At 37.8% G+C, this 18,833-nt stretch overlaps 1 protein-coding gene across 1 annotated transcript in view; it reads right to left on the reverse strand.

Annotated features, from left to right (window-relative positions):
• The window catches only part of LOC146004434 (glycine receptor subunit alpha-2-like), a 90,771-nt gene that overhangs the window by 16,458 nt on the left and 55,480 nt on the right, over positions 1-18,833 (reverse strand). Inside the window, exons 3-7 of the mRNA XM_083143290.1 lie at positions 18,545-18,627; positions 14,602-14,669; positions 6,267-6,389; positions 3,781-3,881; positions 190-407 (exon numbers count right to left, since the gene is read on the reverse strand). Coding sequence (XP_082999416.1) covers positions 190-407; positions 3,781-3,881; positions 6,267-6,389; positions 14,602-14,669; positions 18,545-18,627 — 593 coding nt within the window. The remainder of the gene's footprint in view (positions 1-189; positions 408-3,780; positions 3,882-6,266; positions 6,390-14,601; positions 14,670-18,544; positions 18,628-18,833) is intronic.

The raw sequence follows: 18,833 nt of genomic DNA on the forward strand, positions 1-18,833 counted from the left end.
GCTAAAGGCACGGCCAGAGTATAACTCGATGTTGTTATCTTCCACATCCGGAGGCATTTCGGCGCTTCCTTTGACTAATCATCCACACATAAATTATTCATCTCTCCAAAGGATCGAACCGGAATTGATGCAAAACCCGGAATCGCCGGAGACAAAACACAGCATTAGCATTCAGATGGTCCGACTCACCGATGTGGAACTCCTCCTTGCAGTGCGAGGTCTTGTAGCCCTGGATTCGGAACTGGGGCAGCTTCAGGCCTTTGTACATCTTCACGGCCGCCGTGTTGTTCCACTGCAGGACCAGCTCGGAGGTCGTTTTGGAGAAGGATGCAATCTCCATGGAGCAGATCTGGTCGTCCAGTGGGAACTTGTAGAGGTCCATCATGCACGAGAACGTCAGCTTCAGCCTGGGGAGAGAAAAGTAACATTTGTATTCTGGCACAGAGCGGACGGACACAATAGAGTTAACTGGGGGGGGGGGGCGTAAATTAAAATACATGTTGAAGCTTTCCTGCCGAAGTTCTCTCTCGAGTCGAAGCTGATTGGGCCTTTGTGTTCATGGTTTCAGTCCTCATCGAAACGACACTTTACTTCAAAGAAAGTCTACCTCTGCCAACCATCACGTTAGCCCAGTGTATCCTCCCACCAATAGCGTCCGTTTTAGGAACTGGCAGATCTTGTCAAGTCCACGTGGAGTAAACGAGATGTTGCCATTCAGTTTCTGTAGAGATTTCATAACGTGAGGTTGCGGTTATCTTTGCCAGGTTGTGTTATTGTGCTGTGCTTTTTCTTATACAATGTAAAGACCTTGAAGGTATTACGTCACAGTGAATGAATGAATGTCTAAGCACTGCAGGCAAAAGTGACAAGACCGCTTCTCAGAGAAACAGGTGCTGGCTTGCGTCCGGTCGGCTTCCTCTTAAGCTGTGCCAAAGATACCAAACTGGCGTTCCAATGAGGACTTCAACTATACCTCATCATCTTCTTCATCCCTGCTCAATATTTCTTCTTCCTATTTTCCTCATTCTACACATCATAAAATTTACAATATTCTGCCGTTAGTGGCGGCGATTAGAGGGGAGTGGAGGGCTGTTGGCCCCACTTTTTTCAATTTTTTGCGCCCACACTATGGCCTCTTAATGCTACGCCTTGTCTACCAATAAAACGAAACTATCGTTGCCCCCGTCAGTTTTTACACCCAATCGTCGTATAAATTGAACTTCCTGCCTGTTAACCCTTGAGTGGCACACTTAAAAAAAGTTACACGACTGGTACACTTGGTACACGTATTATTAACAATTGAAAATTTTGACCTAAACCATTTTCTTTATTGCTCAAAAGTTTTCAGGTACAATATAGATGCTCTCATAAGTTGCTACAAAAGAGATCAATTTTTTTCTGAACAGTGCGAACATAATGTGCGGCTGCATTCTTTACAGATCGGTAACTTGCAACGGTGGGAGCAGTTGTTTGTTTTCCTGTCCTTTTTGCTGGGGCACAATGCGCATCTTTTTCGTTTGGATTTTTCAGTAGTTACCACAACAGCTGGTGGTTCTTCTTGATCTGCCGCTCCAAGAATACGCAGCACTATACCACGGATATCCCTCTGCAGAGTTGGCACCGATATCCGCTGTTCCGGCAATGGTGTTATCAGAGGATATCTCGCTTTCACTGTCATGTTCACTCTATACGTAATTAGTGTAATATTCAGAATCTCCTTCCCTATTCAGGATGTATGTTATTTCATCATCGGTTAAATGGCTTCCTCCCGTCAGTTTTGGCACCCAATCGCTGTATAAATTGAACTTTCGGCCTGTTAAATATGCAAAAATGGGACGCAGTGTTTTTTTTTATTAAATTTCAATATTTGATCATTCATGAATGAATGGAGTTTTAAGTCCACATTGTGCACAGATAGGCTAATCGGTACTGAACTTACAGTATAAAGCTGGTTTAATTGATATGGTTCATTTTACTTCGTTTTTCTGCACTTTCGGGTAATCGTGAAGTTGAAGTGATTATATCATGGAATCGATACACACTTAACAAAGACAGCCGTGCCCAGGTTGAGATTCGATCCCGGGGTCCCTGGTGTCTAACCAGTCCACAACGGAGGTCAGAAGTTTGAAGTGGGATCCAAATCACTGTGCAGGTGCCTCCACTGGGTATCGAACTAAGAATCCCTTTGAATACAAGGCGAAGAGGCCTCCCCGATGGTGTAGTGGCAATCGAGGGATCCCAGGTTCGATACTCAGTGGAGTCACATGGTATTGGGGCATTCCAGCGTTACTTTTGTGACATTTTACCCAGAAAATTAAAGTTCTAGACATAAGATTGGATTAAAATATTCATAATGATCTGTTTCATAGAATTATGAAGTACTTTGTGTCTGCTAACAAATTAAAATACCTTTAGCATGATGGCATAGGCTAACATAGCACTAACAAAGTACGTCACTTGTGTGACGCTTTTAAAATGTAGCAAATTTTGACTTCATTTGTCTGTGAAGCATAGGAAACTTCAGATGATAGTAAATTTTATTGGTGAAATTTGTAAATTACGAGTATATGCATTCACAAAAATCTAAACTTTAATACAATTAAAAATAATAATAATCTCATTATTAATTCATTTTGTTAATAATTTTGTTTACACTTTTCGTGGAATGCCCAAATTTCGAATGCCACTTTTAACCGTAATTCCAGTGCAGATTAGCTTATTGTAACGCTCCTTTGGTGAATAAGGGTCGTTACATGGGGTATGTAGCTGAAATCCTTAAACACTTGAAATATAAAACGTTCTATCATATTGCTTATAGTTTATTGACAGAGTTCTTACATAGGTAGAGTATTTCAAAGTCCCTACCCTAACCTAGCTAAGTTCTAATATTTCTGTAGGAGATTGTCCAAGATTTAGCAATAGTAAAATAAAGAGAAGTCCATTCATTAACTTAGTCATAGGTATTGGCTCGTGCAGTCTGGTGTCGAGCAGCAATTTCCCTGAACTGGCATGCTGTTCCATATTGGGGGGGGGGGTTATAGCAAAGTGTCTTCCTGTCCCTTAGCTTACCAGTGACCTTTCAAAGTCATTTCGATCTTAGTGTCTCTTTGTACATAAGTCCATTTCCTCATGTTGGGTAATTAATCATCAGATTCCCATATTTAGTCCTAGAGCAATTATCCATATTTGGGATATCACAAGATCACTGTTTTTATTGTTTTGGAGAACCTTGAAGTTGTTTACTAATAGTTCACCCTTTTACGGGTTAGTCACTCCTCCTTAGTCCAACCTTGGTTTTTGGCCAATGAATTGGACTTATCCTCTTTCCATGCTGCTGATTCGCAAAGAGACAGAGACGCTGATAGGCGCATAATAAAGTAGACTTCCAGTATTGTTAAGACTAGCACCAAGTCAATTACCATGAGTTCAAATATTTTATGAAAGATAAAATGTATTTTATATTAATTTGGTTTGTTGTAAGGAATGGTTGAAAATCCATCCGTTACAATATCTGCCCTTAAAATAGATTTAAAACTCAAAAACTTTATTTATTAAATTATTCCACGGAGATTCTAGAGCGCACAAAAGCCCGCCGCCCCTGTCGCCTCATTTATTTTTCCTTTATTTTCATGTAATAATTGAAAATCACTGCTCTGGTACTTCAATATGGTGAAAATCTCGCATACATTTCGCATTCACACATTCTAATATGTCGTCAATACATACAACAGGTATAATTAATTTGACAGTGCACTTTTATTTTTTGTATTTTAAACTCACCTTAACATGTATAGAATTTTCCCATTTGGATACACCCGAATTAATACGTTGGGAACGGTCACAAACTGGAACGCTGCTGTTTTTGCGTTGGCGAAGAAAACCTGCAACGAAAATATTAATGTAACATAAATTATAGTTGTAAAGCATTGCTTGTTCAGGTTATATTTAAATTTAATTTGTTATTTCAGTTTGTGCAGCAATATTCACTAAGAAACACAAAAATACATACCGTATCATTGTAATGAATCATGGAATCGAACCTTCCACTCCCAATGGGTGATGTAGTTAATCATCATTCATCCTCATTAATGATGAGAGCACTTGTCATAACGACAAGTTAAATGCTTGTCAGCAAAAGGCACAACTGAAATAAAATACCTTAAACAACTAGAAATGGCAAATAGTCACTCGTTGGATTTTAGAACCTTGAACCCGAATCATGCATGTAATGGTTAGGATAGTTACCTGTCTACACTTAGAAGAATGATGATGAATTTAGTAACGTAGAGTAAAATAAAACTGAGCTCTCTCTAGGATTCGTCTCTTCTTGACCTAAGTCAGGATAACTCCTCCTTCCAATCTCTCCCCAAAGGTGCTCTTCTCCGTTTTCAATCTAATCGCAAAGTGAGTCCCCTGCCAGTCTGTCCGCTCCTCTAAACCTCTGTCTCTGGTGACTTCCTATATGCTGATTCGTGAGTTTTTACCTTCCTATTATTGTCAGCTGCTTACTCCTTGTTTACCTGTTGTAAACCTTGCAGCGTCAATATATCAGGAAGTGGAAGACTGCTTAACACTCGACTGTGCACAATTCAAATACCTGAGAGGAATGGACAGCTGGTGTAAAGAAGTGAATGAACTTAGATGAAATGAAGCTTAGAGAAAGTTAAATAAAACATAAAGAATAATCCTATGAATTCATAAACATATCGTGTAAATGTGATTGGTGTTTCGTCGACAAGTTGACGCTCTGTTCCTGCTTTTCCTGTTCAGCTGACAGAATGGATTAGTTATTATGCTTACATATTTTGTCACTATAGCTTTTCTGAAACCAGCACCATTGAAATCAAATTAATAATAAAATACAGTTATCAATTTTTCAAGTCCTATAAGCAATGTAGCTACGAATTTTATTTTTTTCGGTGTTCAAAATGTAACATGTCAATGAACATTCCCACTTAGCAAATCAATTTATTGCTCTTGGCGTGAGGAAAGTACATTTCATTACATCCAGTAGTTGACAACTAATTTAAACCTAATTAAATATTTGTCAACAAGCCATTATTTGCTTATTCATATTTAATCTCAAGGGTACACATTAACGAATGTATGAAGTTTTTAAAATATAAACGTATTTTCGAGCAAAATTGTTTAAATTGGTACATCGACTTTTAAAAAAGAATGTATATTACCGTGCAAATTTTCCATGACTATTTTCATTAATTTTTCTCTTCCATCCTATGTGTTTTAAGCGATTGATTTATATGTATGCTGGTGATGAAGTTGTCAACAGCTTGTTTTGAGTTTTCATTTAATTCTTGAAGCTCTTATTGGGTCAAATAAAGTGCACGAACATGGTGATGGACAATTTGCACGGTAATACTCATGGATCCCACTGTACAGGGCAAAGGTCTCTCGAAGGTGAGAACCAGAGATATTTAATATGGATGCCGTTCAGAACCGGAGAGGTTTTGAAAATGAAAGTTACGGGGGGTGCCAAAATGTGTTCTGGTCTAGGGCGCAGAAATCGCCAGCTAAGGCTCGGAGTTCGAGAGTGCAATATTGAGGGTTTGTTTAGAGTACTGAATGGGACTATTTTCGCTCGCTCGTACTCATTGAAGCCTCCCATCCTTGAGCGTTTAAAATGGAGTAGCATTTTAATGTGACAATAATCGTAGACACATGTATGTAAAATATCCGTCTTGACAGTTTCAGCCCACAATCTATTTTCATTTTCATATATCACTGTATTGGTAAGTAGAATACACTACATTTTAACATAGAGATGATGACTTTGTTCAAATAAGTTTCAATTGCACTCCGTCTTTCACTTCGAGAGCCATAGTTGAGGTCCCACTAACACGGACAAATTACGGTTATACGTGTACAGTGGGATCCATGAGTAGTACCGTACAAATTGTCCATCACCATGTTCGTGCACTTTATTTGACCCAATAAGAGCTTAAAGAATTAAAACTCAAAACAAGCTGTTGACAACTTGTGCACCAGTATGCATAAATATTCATCGCTTAAAAACACGTACGATGTAAGAGAAAAATTAATGAAAATAGTCATGGACAATTTGCACGGTAATACCCATGAATCCTACTCTACTACTGGGCTTCGGTCGTATACCGCTCGTTATTCGCTTAAACGAAGAAGCTCTCAATTCCGTACGCTATCTAGCGTTGTCCGTATGAACTATTTGGCGGTCGAGCGAAATTCTCTCCCTGATTTTCTGTGCCCACGGCACTGCTGGTTATTCTTACCTCTGGCTTCCAGATCCTCTGGACCAAGTTTGGATCGTTGAGGTCCAGAGCTTTGGTTATGTGCTGGTTCTTCAGCCGCTGGTCGGTCCAGGTTTGGCGCAGGTAAAGGTCCACCTCGTAATCCTGTAAAAAGAAAGATGCAATTTCATTGGAAGCCAAATGCATTCTGCACGTATTACTATCCTGAAAAACTAAATATGCTGACCAAGACAGTAATTTATTTGATTATAAAACATAAACTAAACGTAACGTTTCAACCTTCTAGCAAGGTCTTCATCAGACTCTGTATCAAGTACAAAAGTAACAAGATACACAAAAAGGGCATTATATATACACAAACATTACTCCCTCCAGACTATTAGAAAGTTGTTAGAAACTTTCCAGCAGGTGGCTTTCACTTTCCAATTGTACTTTCACCTAAAAGGCTAAACATAATTACTTTCATATAGAATGTGAAGAGATATACACATAGAATATCTCACGCTCTTTTTCCTTCATTTTTCTCCCTTGTCCTCTCCTCTTTCTCTCTTGTCCTTTCCACTCTTTCTAACACCTTTTCTCCTTTTTCTTGCTTGCATTCTTCAGAAGAAGTGTGCAGCAGGGGTATTCTGCCACAAAAGAAGTGATGTAAGTGAGGTGACAAAAATAAATTTTATAAAGAATATGGAGGACAGAATCAAGAAAATATGCATGAAAGAATGTAAAAAAGAAGGCAAAATAAATAGCCTATGGAAACAGCTGGAAAAGAATGGCTATGAGAAGCAGGATAGACTAGACATAAACAGAAGAAGGAAGAAAAGAGGAAGGGGAGAATTGGAAGAGAAAGAAAAAGAGGAAGAGAAAGAGAAAGAGAGAAGGTTGGAATAAGGAGTATGGGGAAGACCACAGAAAAGATATGAAAAGTGCTTAGGAAAGCGGGAATTAAAACTTACAGGAAGGGAGGGAGAAGCATCTTAAGAATAGCGAAGAATGCAAGCAAGAAAAAGGAGAACAGAGAAGAGGAAGAGGAAGGGATTATCTACGAAGTGAAATGTAAAGAATGTCAGAGTGTGTACATAGGAGAAACGAAAAAAAGGCTGAAAGACAGATTGAAACAACATAGGGATGATGTACGACTTAAAAGAGAGAGAAATGCAATATTTAAACACACGAGAGAAACAGGACATGACATAGAGTGGGATGAGGCTAAGCAGATAGGAAGGGAGAAGAGAATGCTAGTGAGAAAATGGAAGGAAGACAAGGAAATAGAGAAGAAAGGTGAAGAAGACATAATGAACTGGAATGGGGGACTGAAGTTAAACAAAGAATGGAAGAAGGTGTTAGAAAGATTGGAAAGGACAAGAGAGAAAGAGGAGAGGAGAAGAGAGAAAAAGGAAGGAAAAACAGCGTGAGATATTCTATATGAGTATCTCTTCACATTCTATATGAAAGTAATTATGTTTAGCCTTTTAGGTGAAAGTACAGTTGGAAAGTGAAAGCCACCTGCTAGAAAGTTCCTAACAACTTTCCAATAGTCTGGAGGGAGTAATGTTTGTGTATATATAATGCCCTTTTTGTGTATCTTGTTACTTTTGTACTTGATACAGAGTCTGAAGAAGACCTTGCTAGAAGGTTGAAACACGTTTAGTTTATGTTTTTAATAAAATAAATTACTGCCTTGGTCAGCATATTTAGTTTTTCATAATCATGGAAACAAGGCTTAATGGTGTTGTATTACTATCCGTGCAAGAACATGGAGTATCCTAATATTATCTTAGTTAGGATGCAAATGGAAGTATTTCTAAAACTCAAATTTAGTGCCTATTAATACAGGGTAAAAAATGGAAACTAACCACGTATAGCGCATGCATTACCAACAGTGTTTTATTGTTGTTAATATTATTAGCACATGTCGTATAATTATAAGACCATACATTCATATACCAAACTTGTTTCCAGCTAAGATCACTAGGGGGCTAGATAATCGACTTTCGATCTCGTTACCGGAGTTCCGGGGTTCGAGTCCGTGCTGGGCATTGGTGCTCTGTGAACGTCCTTTCATCAATTTCATCTAATCATCACTATTAACCAAAAGTGGCAGAAAGCAACGGCAAATATCAGCAATACAACAAAACAAAAAGTTAACATCACTGTAGAAGTTTTCATGGGAAGCAGCTGTTCTACAATGAAAACTATTTGTCTACGTAGGAAGATTGATTGAATGGTTTGTTCTATTTTACTTCGCTTTTCTGCCTTTACTAATCACGAATATTGGGACGAATATATTGAAATTGATTAAAGAACACTCACAAAGAAAATCCATGCCCAGGCCAGGATTCGAACCCGATGCAATTGGTTCATAAATTTAATTTTATGTTTATGACTTAAATAATCATTTTTATTACCAGTTGTACTTTTCATATTATGCTATATTGAAAATTACACAAAATTAGACTTTCATCCGTCTAGATCCATGTTAAAACTACCAACAATTTTGGATAAAAATGTTATTTACAAGCTTTCAGTTTTCCCAATTCCGAAATAATGCCCTTGTGTTGAAGCTTTCTGGTCACCGCTTTGATTCACGTGGTGGAAATACCCAAACAGACATTTGGTTTTTTTTTTGGGGCTATGCGATTCTTTATTGGAAGCCGCTGCGTGATTCCGAACTAGATTTTCTGTGAGGGGGATTAGGGAGGGGACCGATAAGCCTCCTTTTCCCCGCCTTCTTCATCACTCTCTTTCTTCCTCGATTCCACCACCCCTTCGGTTTTCGTTCTCGAAGAATGGACACGGAAGTAGGGCGGAACGACCATCATCCACCCAATATCCCGAAGGAAATAGAATTCTTCCAGAGTAGAAGGCATTCCTATTCGTTCACTTCGCCTGGAATAGATACATTCAATTCCATTCTCATAACCAAACTCCTTTCGTGGTTTGTTTATTTATAATAACTAAGCTTTTTTAGTTTTTAAGTGCACTTTATGTACAGAGAGGCTAATCGGGACTGGATCCAAATGGATATCTTGATAACGTTTGCACTAGCCGTCCATCGAGGAAGCCCAAGGAATTATTACCAGCGCCATTTTTTCTCTAGTAATTCTGACCTAATCGGATGATGAAATAATTTTGTCAATATTTCTACATTCAGCCATGTAGGATTTTATTCCAGGGAGAGGCCACCAAGGTATTTTTATCCAGGGGAACAAACCATGTATGTCTCCCCCTCACAATGCTCCCTCAAAAGTACTCCTGTTTGAATTTAAGATGTTCCTACAAAGCCCTTAACAGTAACTTAATATAAACTACTCTGAATATGTAATTTTAAGTAGACATTTTCCGGGGGGCGTGGACCCCTAGTTGCCCTTCCGGACTCCTATGCATTCAACAAAGGCTACCATGCTGTTTGACCGTCCATTATGACAAACTTCAAAATTTACTTATTGTTATTTTTATTGTGTTGTATAAATCACATTCACATTGTGTTGTAATATAAATTATATGTATGGTGTATAAGTTACAAGAAGTTGGAAGGAAACGAGGATAGAATAACTATCACGAATGCTGCTAAATAAGTTTTTTTCTTAAAAAATAGATAGAGTTGTGACATGGAATCTGTTGGAAGTTTATAAAGTAGCTGATGGCCAGAATTAAAGTTGCCCTGCTTATTGTTAGAGCGCTTTCGAAGCACCGGATTGGGGTGATATTTGGTATAGAGGCTATGTAGACCATAGGGAAGCGAATGCTGACGGGAAAAAAAAGTTCAAATTTTTACCACCAGATGGGAATGTGGCGCTGAAATCTGGTGTACAGTTAACAACATACTGCAGCTGAATTTTTGATTATGCTATCATATGCTTCGAAAGGGTAATTCACGTTGACTGCGCGTATATTGAACACAGCTGCACTTACTTACATTAACTGAAAATAAAGTTTTCCATGTCCGACTTGTTGCTGTTATTCCTGCATCACATTTTCACCTGGTGGTGAAAATGTCAACTATTTTTTTTTTCGGCATTCACTTCCCCATTGTTTCAAAGGTCTATATTCCAAGTTTCACCAGAATCTGTTGCTTCGAACGGACTGCAGAGGGCTCTGAGTACGGGACGTTTAATTCTGACCACCCTGTACATAGTCTGCGGAACTTTCGTGCATTGTATTATTTTTACCCCGCTACTTTACCGAATCGCATCTATGAGAATGAATGATGAACGGGCGAAATATACACTTCCAATTTCGCAGCGCAAGAAGCTAATCCCTTCATCATGGAGATCGGTCCAGTAGAGAAATGGACCACAAATACTAATCAAGTCAATGAATTCGGAATAATTTCTACGATACGATGGAATTCAAATTTGTTTTTACGAACAGCCACGCTTGTATCTATCCTGCGTAGCCACAGACATGTCTGCTGACGGCTGATTTCATCGACCTGTGTTACAGTTCGCAGGGGGCGTTCTACATCTCAGGGGGGCCATAACGTTCGTTCGGCCAATTAGCTTCACAGATGCTGATAGCAACGTTAACAATGGCTTTCATCTATATGCTAAGCCCAATGTTACCCGGTCACATCATTACATACGATAGCAATCTCGGTAATTATTAGCTATGTCAGTTTGCAGGAGGAAGGCATCTATGAGCAATTCTACAGGTAACAGACTGACTCTTTATATTTTATTTATTTGTATATGATTCAGGAAACATATGATGAAAAAAATATGAGAGGAAATTACTACTTTCTTCTTGTATAGCACAATTTCAAATGTATTCTGTCAGCGCTGTATAAAAATGAATTTGAAGGACACAATTGGCAACCTATGAATCTGGATTTTCTGAATCAAAGTTAGTGGAATATTACTTCATGAGTTAATTTCTTACAGACAAAGTTTAGTGTTTGCGAATATACAATACATGTGTTTCTAATCTAAATATGTTGTCCTTTAAAACAATGTACAGCACATTGCTCTTCACTGATATAGACTTTTGACCATCAAGGTTGACAATTTTTCTAGAATTACTCTTATCAACATGTTTCAGTTCAACGATTATAATTTTATATAATTGTCAAACTAAATATTGATTTCTTTTTATGTTATTATCAACTAGCTGAATACCCGGCGTTGCCCGGGTATTTATTTATCCCAATCTTGTATCAGACACGAAAATAATGAATTCGAACTATAGTGTAAAATGTAACTAATATTAAATGTCACCAATTACCTTAGCGACTCCGAAAACTATGGTTTCGACACTAATCTAGGTTATTTATTGCATTTTATTTTTCACCCCCCTCTCGCCCCCCATGCCGATAGGTGATGAACTTGGATTTGAACCGCATTGGGAGTGTCACGAACATTATGAATTCCATTCGCAACACAGCTTGAATGTTAGACAACCCGAGAAACACTACCGTTGTGCGGATTGCATAGTCACGGATGTCTGTCTGTGCGGAATTTAATATCGTTCGTTTTCGATTATTTTTACATGTCACCCTTTCCCACCCCACCCCTAGGGGTGCCAGGGGTGTCTTACCCCCAAAGTATTCTTTCCACTTTGCAAGTGATACGTGTACCAAGTTTGGTTGAAATTGCTCCAGGCGTTCGAGAGTTAAGCCGGAACAAACAAATATAGACACCCACACATATACATCCATTTTTATATACCGGGTGGTCCAAACGTCCTGGAACGGTCACATATCGCGTTTAATACGTGTTTAATAAGTGAAAGAAAGCTATTCAATGATAACACACTTGATTCCCCAACCCCGCCCCCTAATAATTTTCGGAAAAAAAAGTGAAAATTTTATAAAACCCCAAAAACATTCAAAGGGACGCTCTCTGCCCCTAATTGAGCTAGAGTGAAAGCGATCTGCACGTCAAGACCTTTCAATAGTTCTTTTTCTTTTCCGAAAATTTAAAATCGCCATATCTCCGTTCCTAATTGAGCTAGGAGGATGGTTGATAGCTCTTTGGACTCTGAATAAAGTTCTCTTTCCGATTCTACAATACAAAATTGGGGTTTCCATTTAAAATTTCACAGTTGCCCCCACCTCACCCTCAGGGGACGGGGGTAGGAAATCAAGTGTAATATCATTCTTTCACTTGTTAAACACGTATTTTTTCGTTTTCCGATTCGATGTGTATTTCTCGCGATATGTGACCGTTCCGGGACGTTTGGACCATAAGGTATATAGATTTATTAGCTGTATTTGGATTACATTTAAAGCCATTCGAACAAAAATTACAATACTGTTGATTGCAATATTTTTTTAACACAGGAAGAAATATTCATTTAGGAATGTTTAGAGTAGTAATCCAAATACATACATCAAATGGAAAGACGAAATAAAGAAGAAAGAGATAGATAGTGAAAGGAATCAAATATAATCAAAAGACATGATACTTTATCACAATCGTACCGAAGACATGTTGAAGCGTAAAACCAAGAACTATGCTAGGCTAATAGTTTCTATTCTTCGAACAAGTGTTCTCGGATTACCAGCCAGGTTAAGTCTATGTTGGCTTCCAACTTTTCGATCGCATACAATGCTCTCATCCCAACATGACTTAACCTGACTGGTAACCCGAGAACATTGGTTCGAATCACGTCGCCACGAAAGCTACAATTCATAGTTTCTACTCTTGTTATTTTTTCATTCAGATGTGACACTGGTGCGACGTTCGTTGTACTCAATTACTAAACCGGGTGCATTCGATATCAAACTATTATTTTACCTATCAAAGTTGCAATCAGTGATGTGCGTCTACGCGTAAACAACGATAGTCTACATTCTACACGTAGACTACTTTATACACGTAGATTAAGTAATCTATGTAAACAACATGACGAAAGGTAATAACTTAACAAAGGGCACCGTGGAATTGAAATAAGATTATACTGCGTGTCAGTTGCTGATGTGTGAGGAGAACTTTTCATACGCTCCCTTCCAAATTCGAACAATTTCTCACCTAGGAAGAAGCCTAATATAATAAATATTCTAGTAGTATTTTATGGGGAAAATACCACTCATGCCTCACGACTGCCATCTGTTGTTGGTTTTTGCATACTATTTATCTTCTTCCATAGTTGATAATAGAAGAGAAGAGAAATTTTGTTGTAAATAGGATTCTTTTCATTTCGTTAGGAACCAGTATAGTTGAAATTTTCACTTTCCTTTCATGAAACCCTTGAAAATTAATTTTAATGCACTTTAGATTGTCTACGTAGTCTATGTAAACTACAACCCAATGTAATCTACGCGTAGATTGTGTAGACAACGCATGTAGACGTAAACGTACAGTCTACGGCACATCACTGGTGGCAATCCTTAATCACTTCTGTCATATTTCCCTTTCGTTTATATTCATTGAATTTTGACACTCGTGGAAATGTGTCGGCGATTGGGTTTCATAACTAGGGGGAAAAGGACAGTTCACTTTCCCTTATCAGATTAGGTTTTGCGTAGTGCGGGGGCAAAAGCCCCCCCCCCTTAATCGCCGCTACTGTATAAAATAGTATTTTCACATCATTATTTCATTCTATAGTTAAAGAAAAATTGGACGGTACGTCCCCGATAGCAGATAACTTGTACGTGTGTGAATGTACATCATGCAAAAGATTTGAGGAACCTTTGTGTGAAGCAATCACACAAAATTTACTGCAGAATAGTGCACAGTTTCAAACATTCCGCATCACACGGAACTGGATTTCCAGTAGGGATACCCTAGTTGTCGCTGGACTGGCTACCCATTTGCTAGTTTTCGCTTCACACGATACTTATCAGCGTACTTGTCAATAGACTTTTGTTCCCATACGAGGGAAGTTGTAATGGCGGCCGCGTGAGATGTAAACAATGTATCACTTCACATTTTTAAAAGTCGATAACTATTCAACCGAGAGGAATAGCGTTTCGTATAAAACGTTATTAGGTACAAAACAATGGCGCTGCTTAAATACATACTTTACAACGTTTACTGTTCACGTATGGAAGAATATTTTAGTTATTTCAAATGTAAACACCGTGCACTCAGCATAGATGGTATACCTCAACGCGCCTTTCATGCTGTATACGTTATACATTGCTGGAGTAACACTCGAAAACCACAGACAAAAACGCTCCTTTGCACACTCACATGGCGAAACTTTGCTCTAATTGGCTGTTCTACAGAATCCAGTCGAGGGAAGCAAGTCCTATTCCTCCAAACCAGTCAAGCAGTCAGCCAGGCGGCCATGATTTCTACCTAGAAAGTCAGTTCAGCGCCAACTAGGGCATTCCTACTAGAAATCCAGTTCCGTGTGATAGGGGCTTAAGAATAAACATACAAGTTGTTCCTTTGTAAGTAAATGAACTTCTTACCATATTTGAAGGGTTGATGGATCCGAAACTTCTTATATAGATGTCACAATGCACAACAGTTGGCATGCCTGCAAAATAAATTAATCAGTTTGTAGTTACAACAATCACTTCGCAATCATATTATACAATTTCAATTGGTTCATTGCTTCACACATAACCTTTAAAGAAAGCACGAAGGCGAAGATTATACTCTGTTCCGGCTATCTCTGGAGCAAGGCCGCGCATAGCAGCAGGGGAGGGATCGAGTGGGAAGAGCGAAGCAATACATGCAATCCCGTTCCCCCTCACGTGTTCTCGTCCACCTGTTAGCTAGGCTTACCATACGTCCGTGATTAGCTCGGAAAGTCCTGTTTATTTTTTAGTGCTGTCCGGTGTTATGTCCGGAATTGCAAAATGTCCGGGGTTTTAAGAATCTCAACATAAAAATAGCTACCGGTATTGAATATTCACGACCAGAATTTATGAGCAGTAAAGATCGATCGATTATAAGGATCGATTAGTTATAAGGATCGATTATACCTTTTCTTACTTCGAGATATCGATTCCGAGTGATTCCGTTTTCGTACTTCCGTGAGCGTCTTGGTGGTCTTGCAAGCGTGTGTGTGAAGTAACTCGTCTACACGTTTTTGATAATTATAACTACTTACAAGAGCTTTACATTTGGCAATGGGCAAAATAAAGTGTGTATTTAACGTTAACCTGCAGCAGGAATACAAATTCTTGAAACTGTGTAACGACAGTGACAGTGTGCAATGTACACTCTGAAATGGAGTATTTTCTCTTGCACATAAAGGAAGAGGTGATATTGAAGACCATGTGAAAACCGTTACACATAGGAGTGCTATTAATGCTACTGCTTCAGCAAACATAAGAGATTTGTTTAAAGCCAAAGATGGGAATAACAGTGATCTGGAGTGTGCTGCGAAAGAAGCTACATTTTCATGCCGCACTGCTAGACACATACCAGACTGCACTTCTAAACTGGTTAAAAAGTTATATGACCCTAAATTGAAGTAAAACTTGTTCCAATTGTTGTAAGATATTTCAGCATACAGCAGGGAATTCAAGTTAAACTTTTACATTTCGATGAAGTGTCAGGTGAAGCTGCTCAAATTTTGACTCAGTATCTTTTGCAGTGTGTGAAAAAATACAAACTTGAAGAAAAGTTGGTTTGTTATACTGCTGATAACACTAACAGTAATTTTGGTGGTGTGAAGAGAAAAGGGGAAGAAAATGTGTTTAGAAAAGTTCAAAGTGATTTAGATAGGCCTATATTAGGAATTGGTTGTTCAGCCCATATTGTACACAATCCAGTACAAACAGCATGTGATTCTCTACCCCTTGACATAGAAGTTATTGTTATATATATATTTTTTAAATATTTTCACATATATACAGTAAGAGTAACTAAAGAGTTCTGTGATTTGTGAAAACAGATTACAAAAAAGTATTATCCCATAGCAGCACAAGGTTCCTTAGTTTGTTTCCTGCAATGGAAAGAATTCTTGCCATTTTTGAAGGGCTGTGACAAATGCCCAAAATTATTACTTGATTTTTTTTTTTTGAAAATCCAGAAAGTGAATTGTATTTGAAATTTTTGTATGGTTCTCTACAGTTATTTAATAATGTAGTTTTGAAATTGGAAGCTAATTCTATCACAGCAACAGAAGCATTTCAAACATATTCTCAAGTAATTTGTCAACTTCAGGAAAGAAAAACCCATAAATTTATACCAACTTCTGCCAAAGAATTGCTATGTACTCCAAAAGAAAATAATGATGTTCAGGAACAAAAATTCTTCTCAAGCGAGACAATTTTCATAATTCTAGTATCCAATACTTAGAGTTGTGGAGAAACAGTTTTGATAAAGTTAGTAAGTTTCAGTGGATAAATTTACAAACTGAAATTGCTTGGTGTGATTTACAAGAGAGTGCACAAGTTATTAATGCAATTGGAAAAGATGCCATAAATATTGATGTCCTGTTTGATGAACGTACATTGTTGAACAAGGTAATTCAAATCCAAAAGGTAGGTTGTGGTTCACGTTCTGAAAAAGTGCCAGATACTATTGAAGAGAAGTGGCAAGCAATTTTTAGGGTGTTTCAAAAGACTGATATTTCATGGACCAACTTTTCTAAACTGGTTGAGTTTGCTATGTCTTTGCCTGGAACATCTGCTCCAGTTGAGAGAGTATTTTCAATTATGGGGAATATTTGGCAAGCAGAAAGAGGCAGACTTCCAGTATCCACTGTTAAACATCTGCTGAATGTTAAAATTTATTCAGAACTTTCATGTTGTGAATTTTATGATGTTACTAAAACAAACAAGCCATTTTTTGAAAAAAGTCATGTCTAGTGAAAAGTTCAACTGAGTCAACTAACAGATAATGCTACCTAGAACAGAGAGGCTTCCTAAACATCAGAAAATGTATTATTCAATTAAACATTTGAAAAATAATTGATTGAGTTTAGAAAATAATGTTAATATTTTTTCTTGTACAATTTATAGTTTAATGTTCCAATAAAATGTTAACGTTTTTAAGTAATTTCAATGTATTTTTGTAAAGAGAACTGAATTTCAGCAGTAACGAGTTGATCGCGAATATGTCCTGGGTTGGACCCAAAAAAATATGGTAAGCCTACTGTTAGCCGGGACAGAGTATGGAAATAACACAATGCGTCTTGGAGCAGGTGAACTTGACTCGAGTTGACTTGAGTTTCGGCACTTTGCCCCCTAGTTTTGGGACCCAATCGCCGCCATTGTTTATACAGCACGGAAATGATTAATATAAAATCATACTCAAAGCTGTACAAAAATTATTATTGTATAAGTCTTTAATTTTCAATAGAAAGTGAATTATCCAACACAAATTAATAATTTTAATAAACATATATTCATATTGGGAGATTCCACGGGGCCTTCATGTAGTTTTGAAATAAGACAAGAGTTTAGCCTACATATGAGAGATAAACTGTTCACTCTGAATCTGTTAGACATTTATTTATGTACAGAAAGCAGAATATATAATTCAAGTTGAGTAATACATGCCACAGCACGGCAAAGGAACCTGTCCAAGATGGAATATACAAAGGTGGGAACGTTTAATATATTATGTGACGTCACAAGGAAACCCTGCATTATAATTTACTTTTATACAATAAGTTCCCACATTATTCTTGGAGAGTCGACATTTTGAGAAAGGCAATCCACAGGAGTCATTTTCTGAAATTTGCGAGAATATCCAACATTGTTCGGAATTAGCGGCCATAAGTCGCAAGATGCAACTAGAATTTCTGGTTTTACATCTGTTTAAAGATTCAAGTCGCCACTTCTGAAAACTAGACTAAGGGGGAGGGGGTTACATTTTGGTTTTGGCCGAATTTCTTACTACTGTCACTTGAAAATTTTGCTTTTATCATTTCAGAGGGGGCTATAGCCCCATGCATCATCTTCCCTCCTATATTCCATCTTGGAATTACGCCAACTTAAAAGCATACCATTTGTTACCATTATCGTAGAAGTTGTTATTGGTTTGCTTACCATAAAAATTGCGTGGTACACTTAACTAAATGTCGTCATTTTGACAAGAGTATTTTTTTTATTATGGCGCTTAATTTATTATCACAGTGTCTTAATTATCCTGTAAATTATACAAACTTCGAAGTTTCTTTTTATTTTGCACGAAAACTAAATTTCCTGATGACATAATATCTATTTTAATATTCTGATGCAATTCTTGAACACTCTCAAGCAAATATCTTGGGTAAATAGATGCATAGAATTGTTGAAGATTATTTACACACCAATAGTGATGAATATTTTGAACAAATATTAATTATTGTAATTTTCAAGTTTGGGTATCGGTTCAAAGTGTTATCGGCTCAGTCCTAGTTAAGAATCAATGATGCAATTTTAACAGCAAATAAGGAAGCGTGGTTCTTACCCATATTGTTGGTGGGCGTTGCTCTTCTGTCGTAATTCTTCAGTAGAGTATCCAGTATCTGTAAGTTGCTCAGATTCTGAAACCTGGAAAGAAACAGTAAAAAGTTGTGAGCGGTTGTAAGGCTTTAAATGATTAGCAGTAGCAAGATACAGGGGATGGACAAAATTATGCAAACACCTGCGAAGAAAAGCCGGAATGCTGTAGCTAATAAGGTGCAGGTCTGCGTTTAGCTTCCAAAACGGCCTCCAGTCTCCGAGGAATGGACAGATTCAAGTCCTGGATGGTGGAT

The sequence above is a fragment of the Lepisma saccharinum genome, chromosome 21 (assembly GCF_977018435.1).
Source record: "Lepisma saccharinum chromosome 21, izLepSacc3.1, whole genome shotgun sequence".
In the NCBI taxonomy this organism is placed as follows: Eukaryota; Metazoa; Arthropoda; class Insecta; order Zygentoma; family Lepismatidae; genus Lepisma; species Lepisma saccharinum.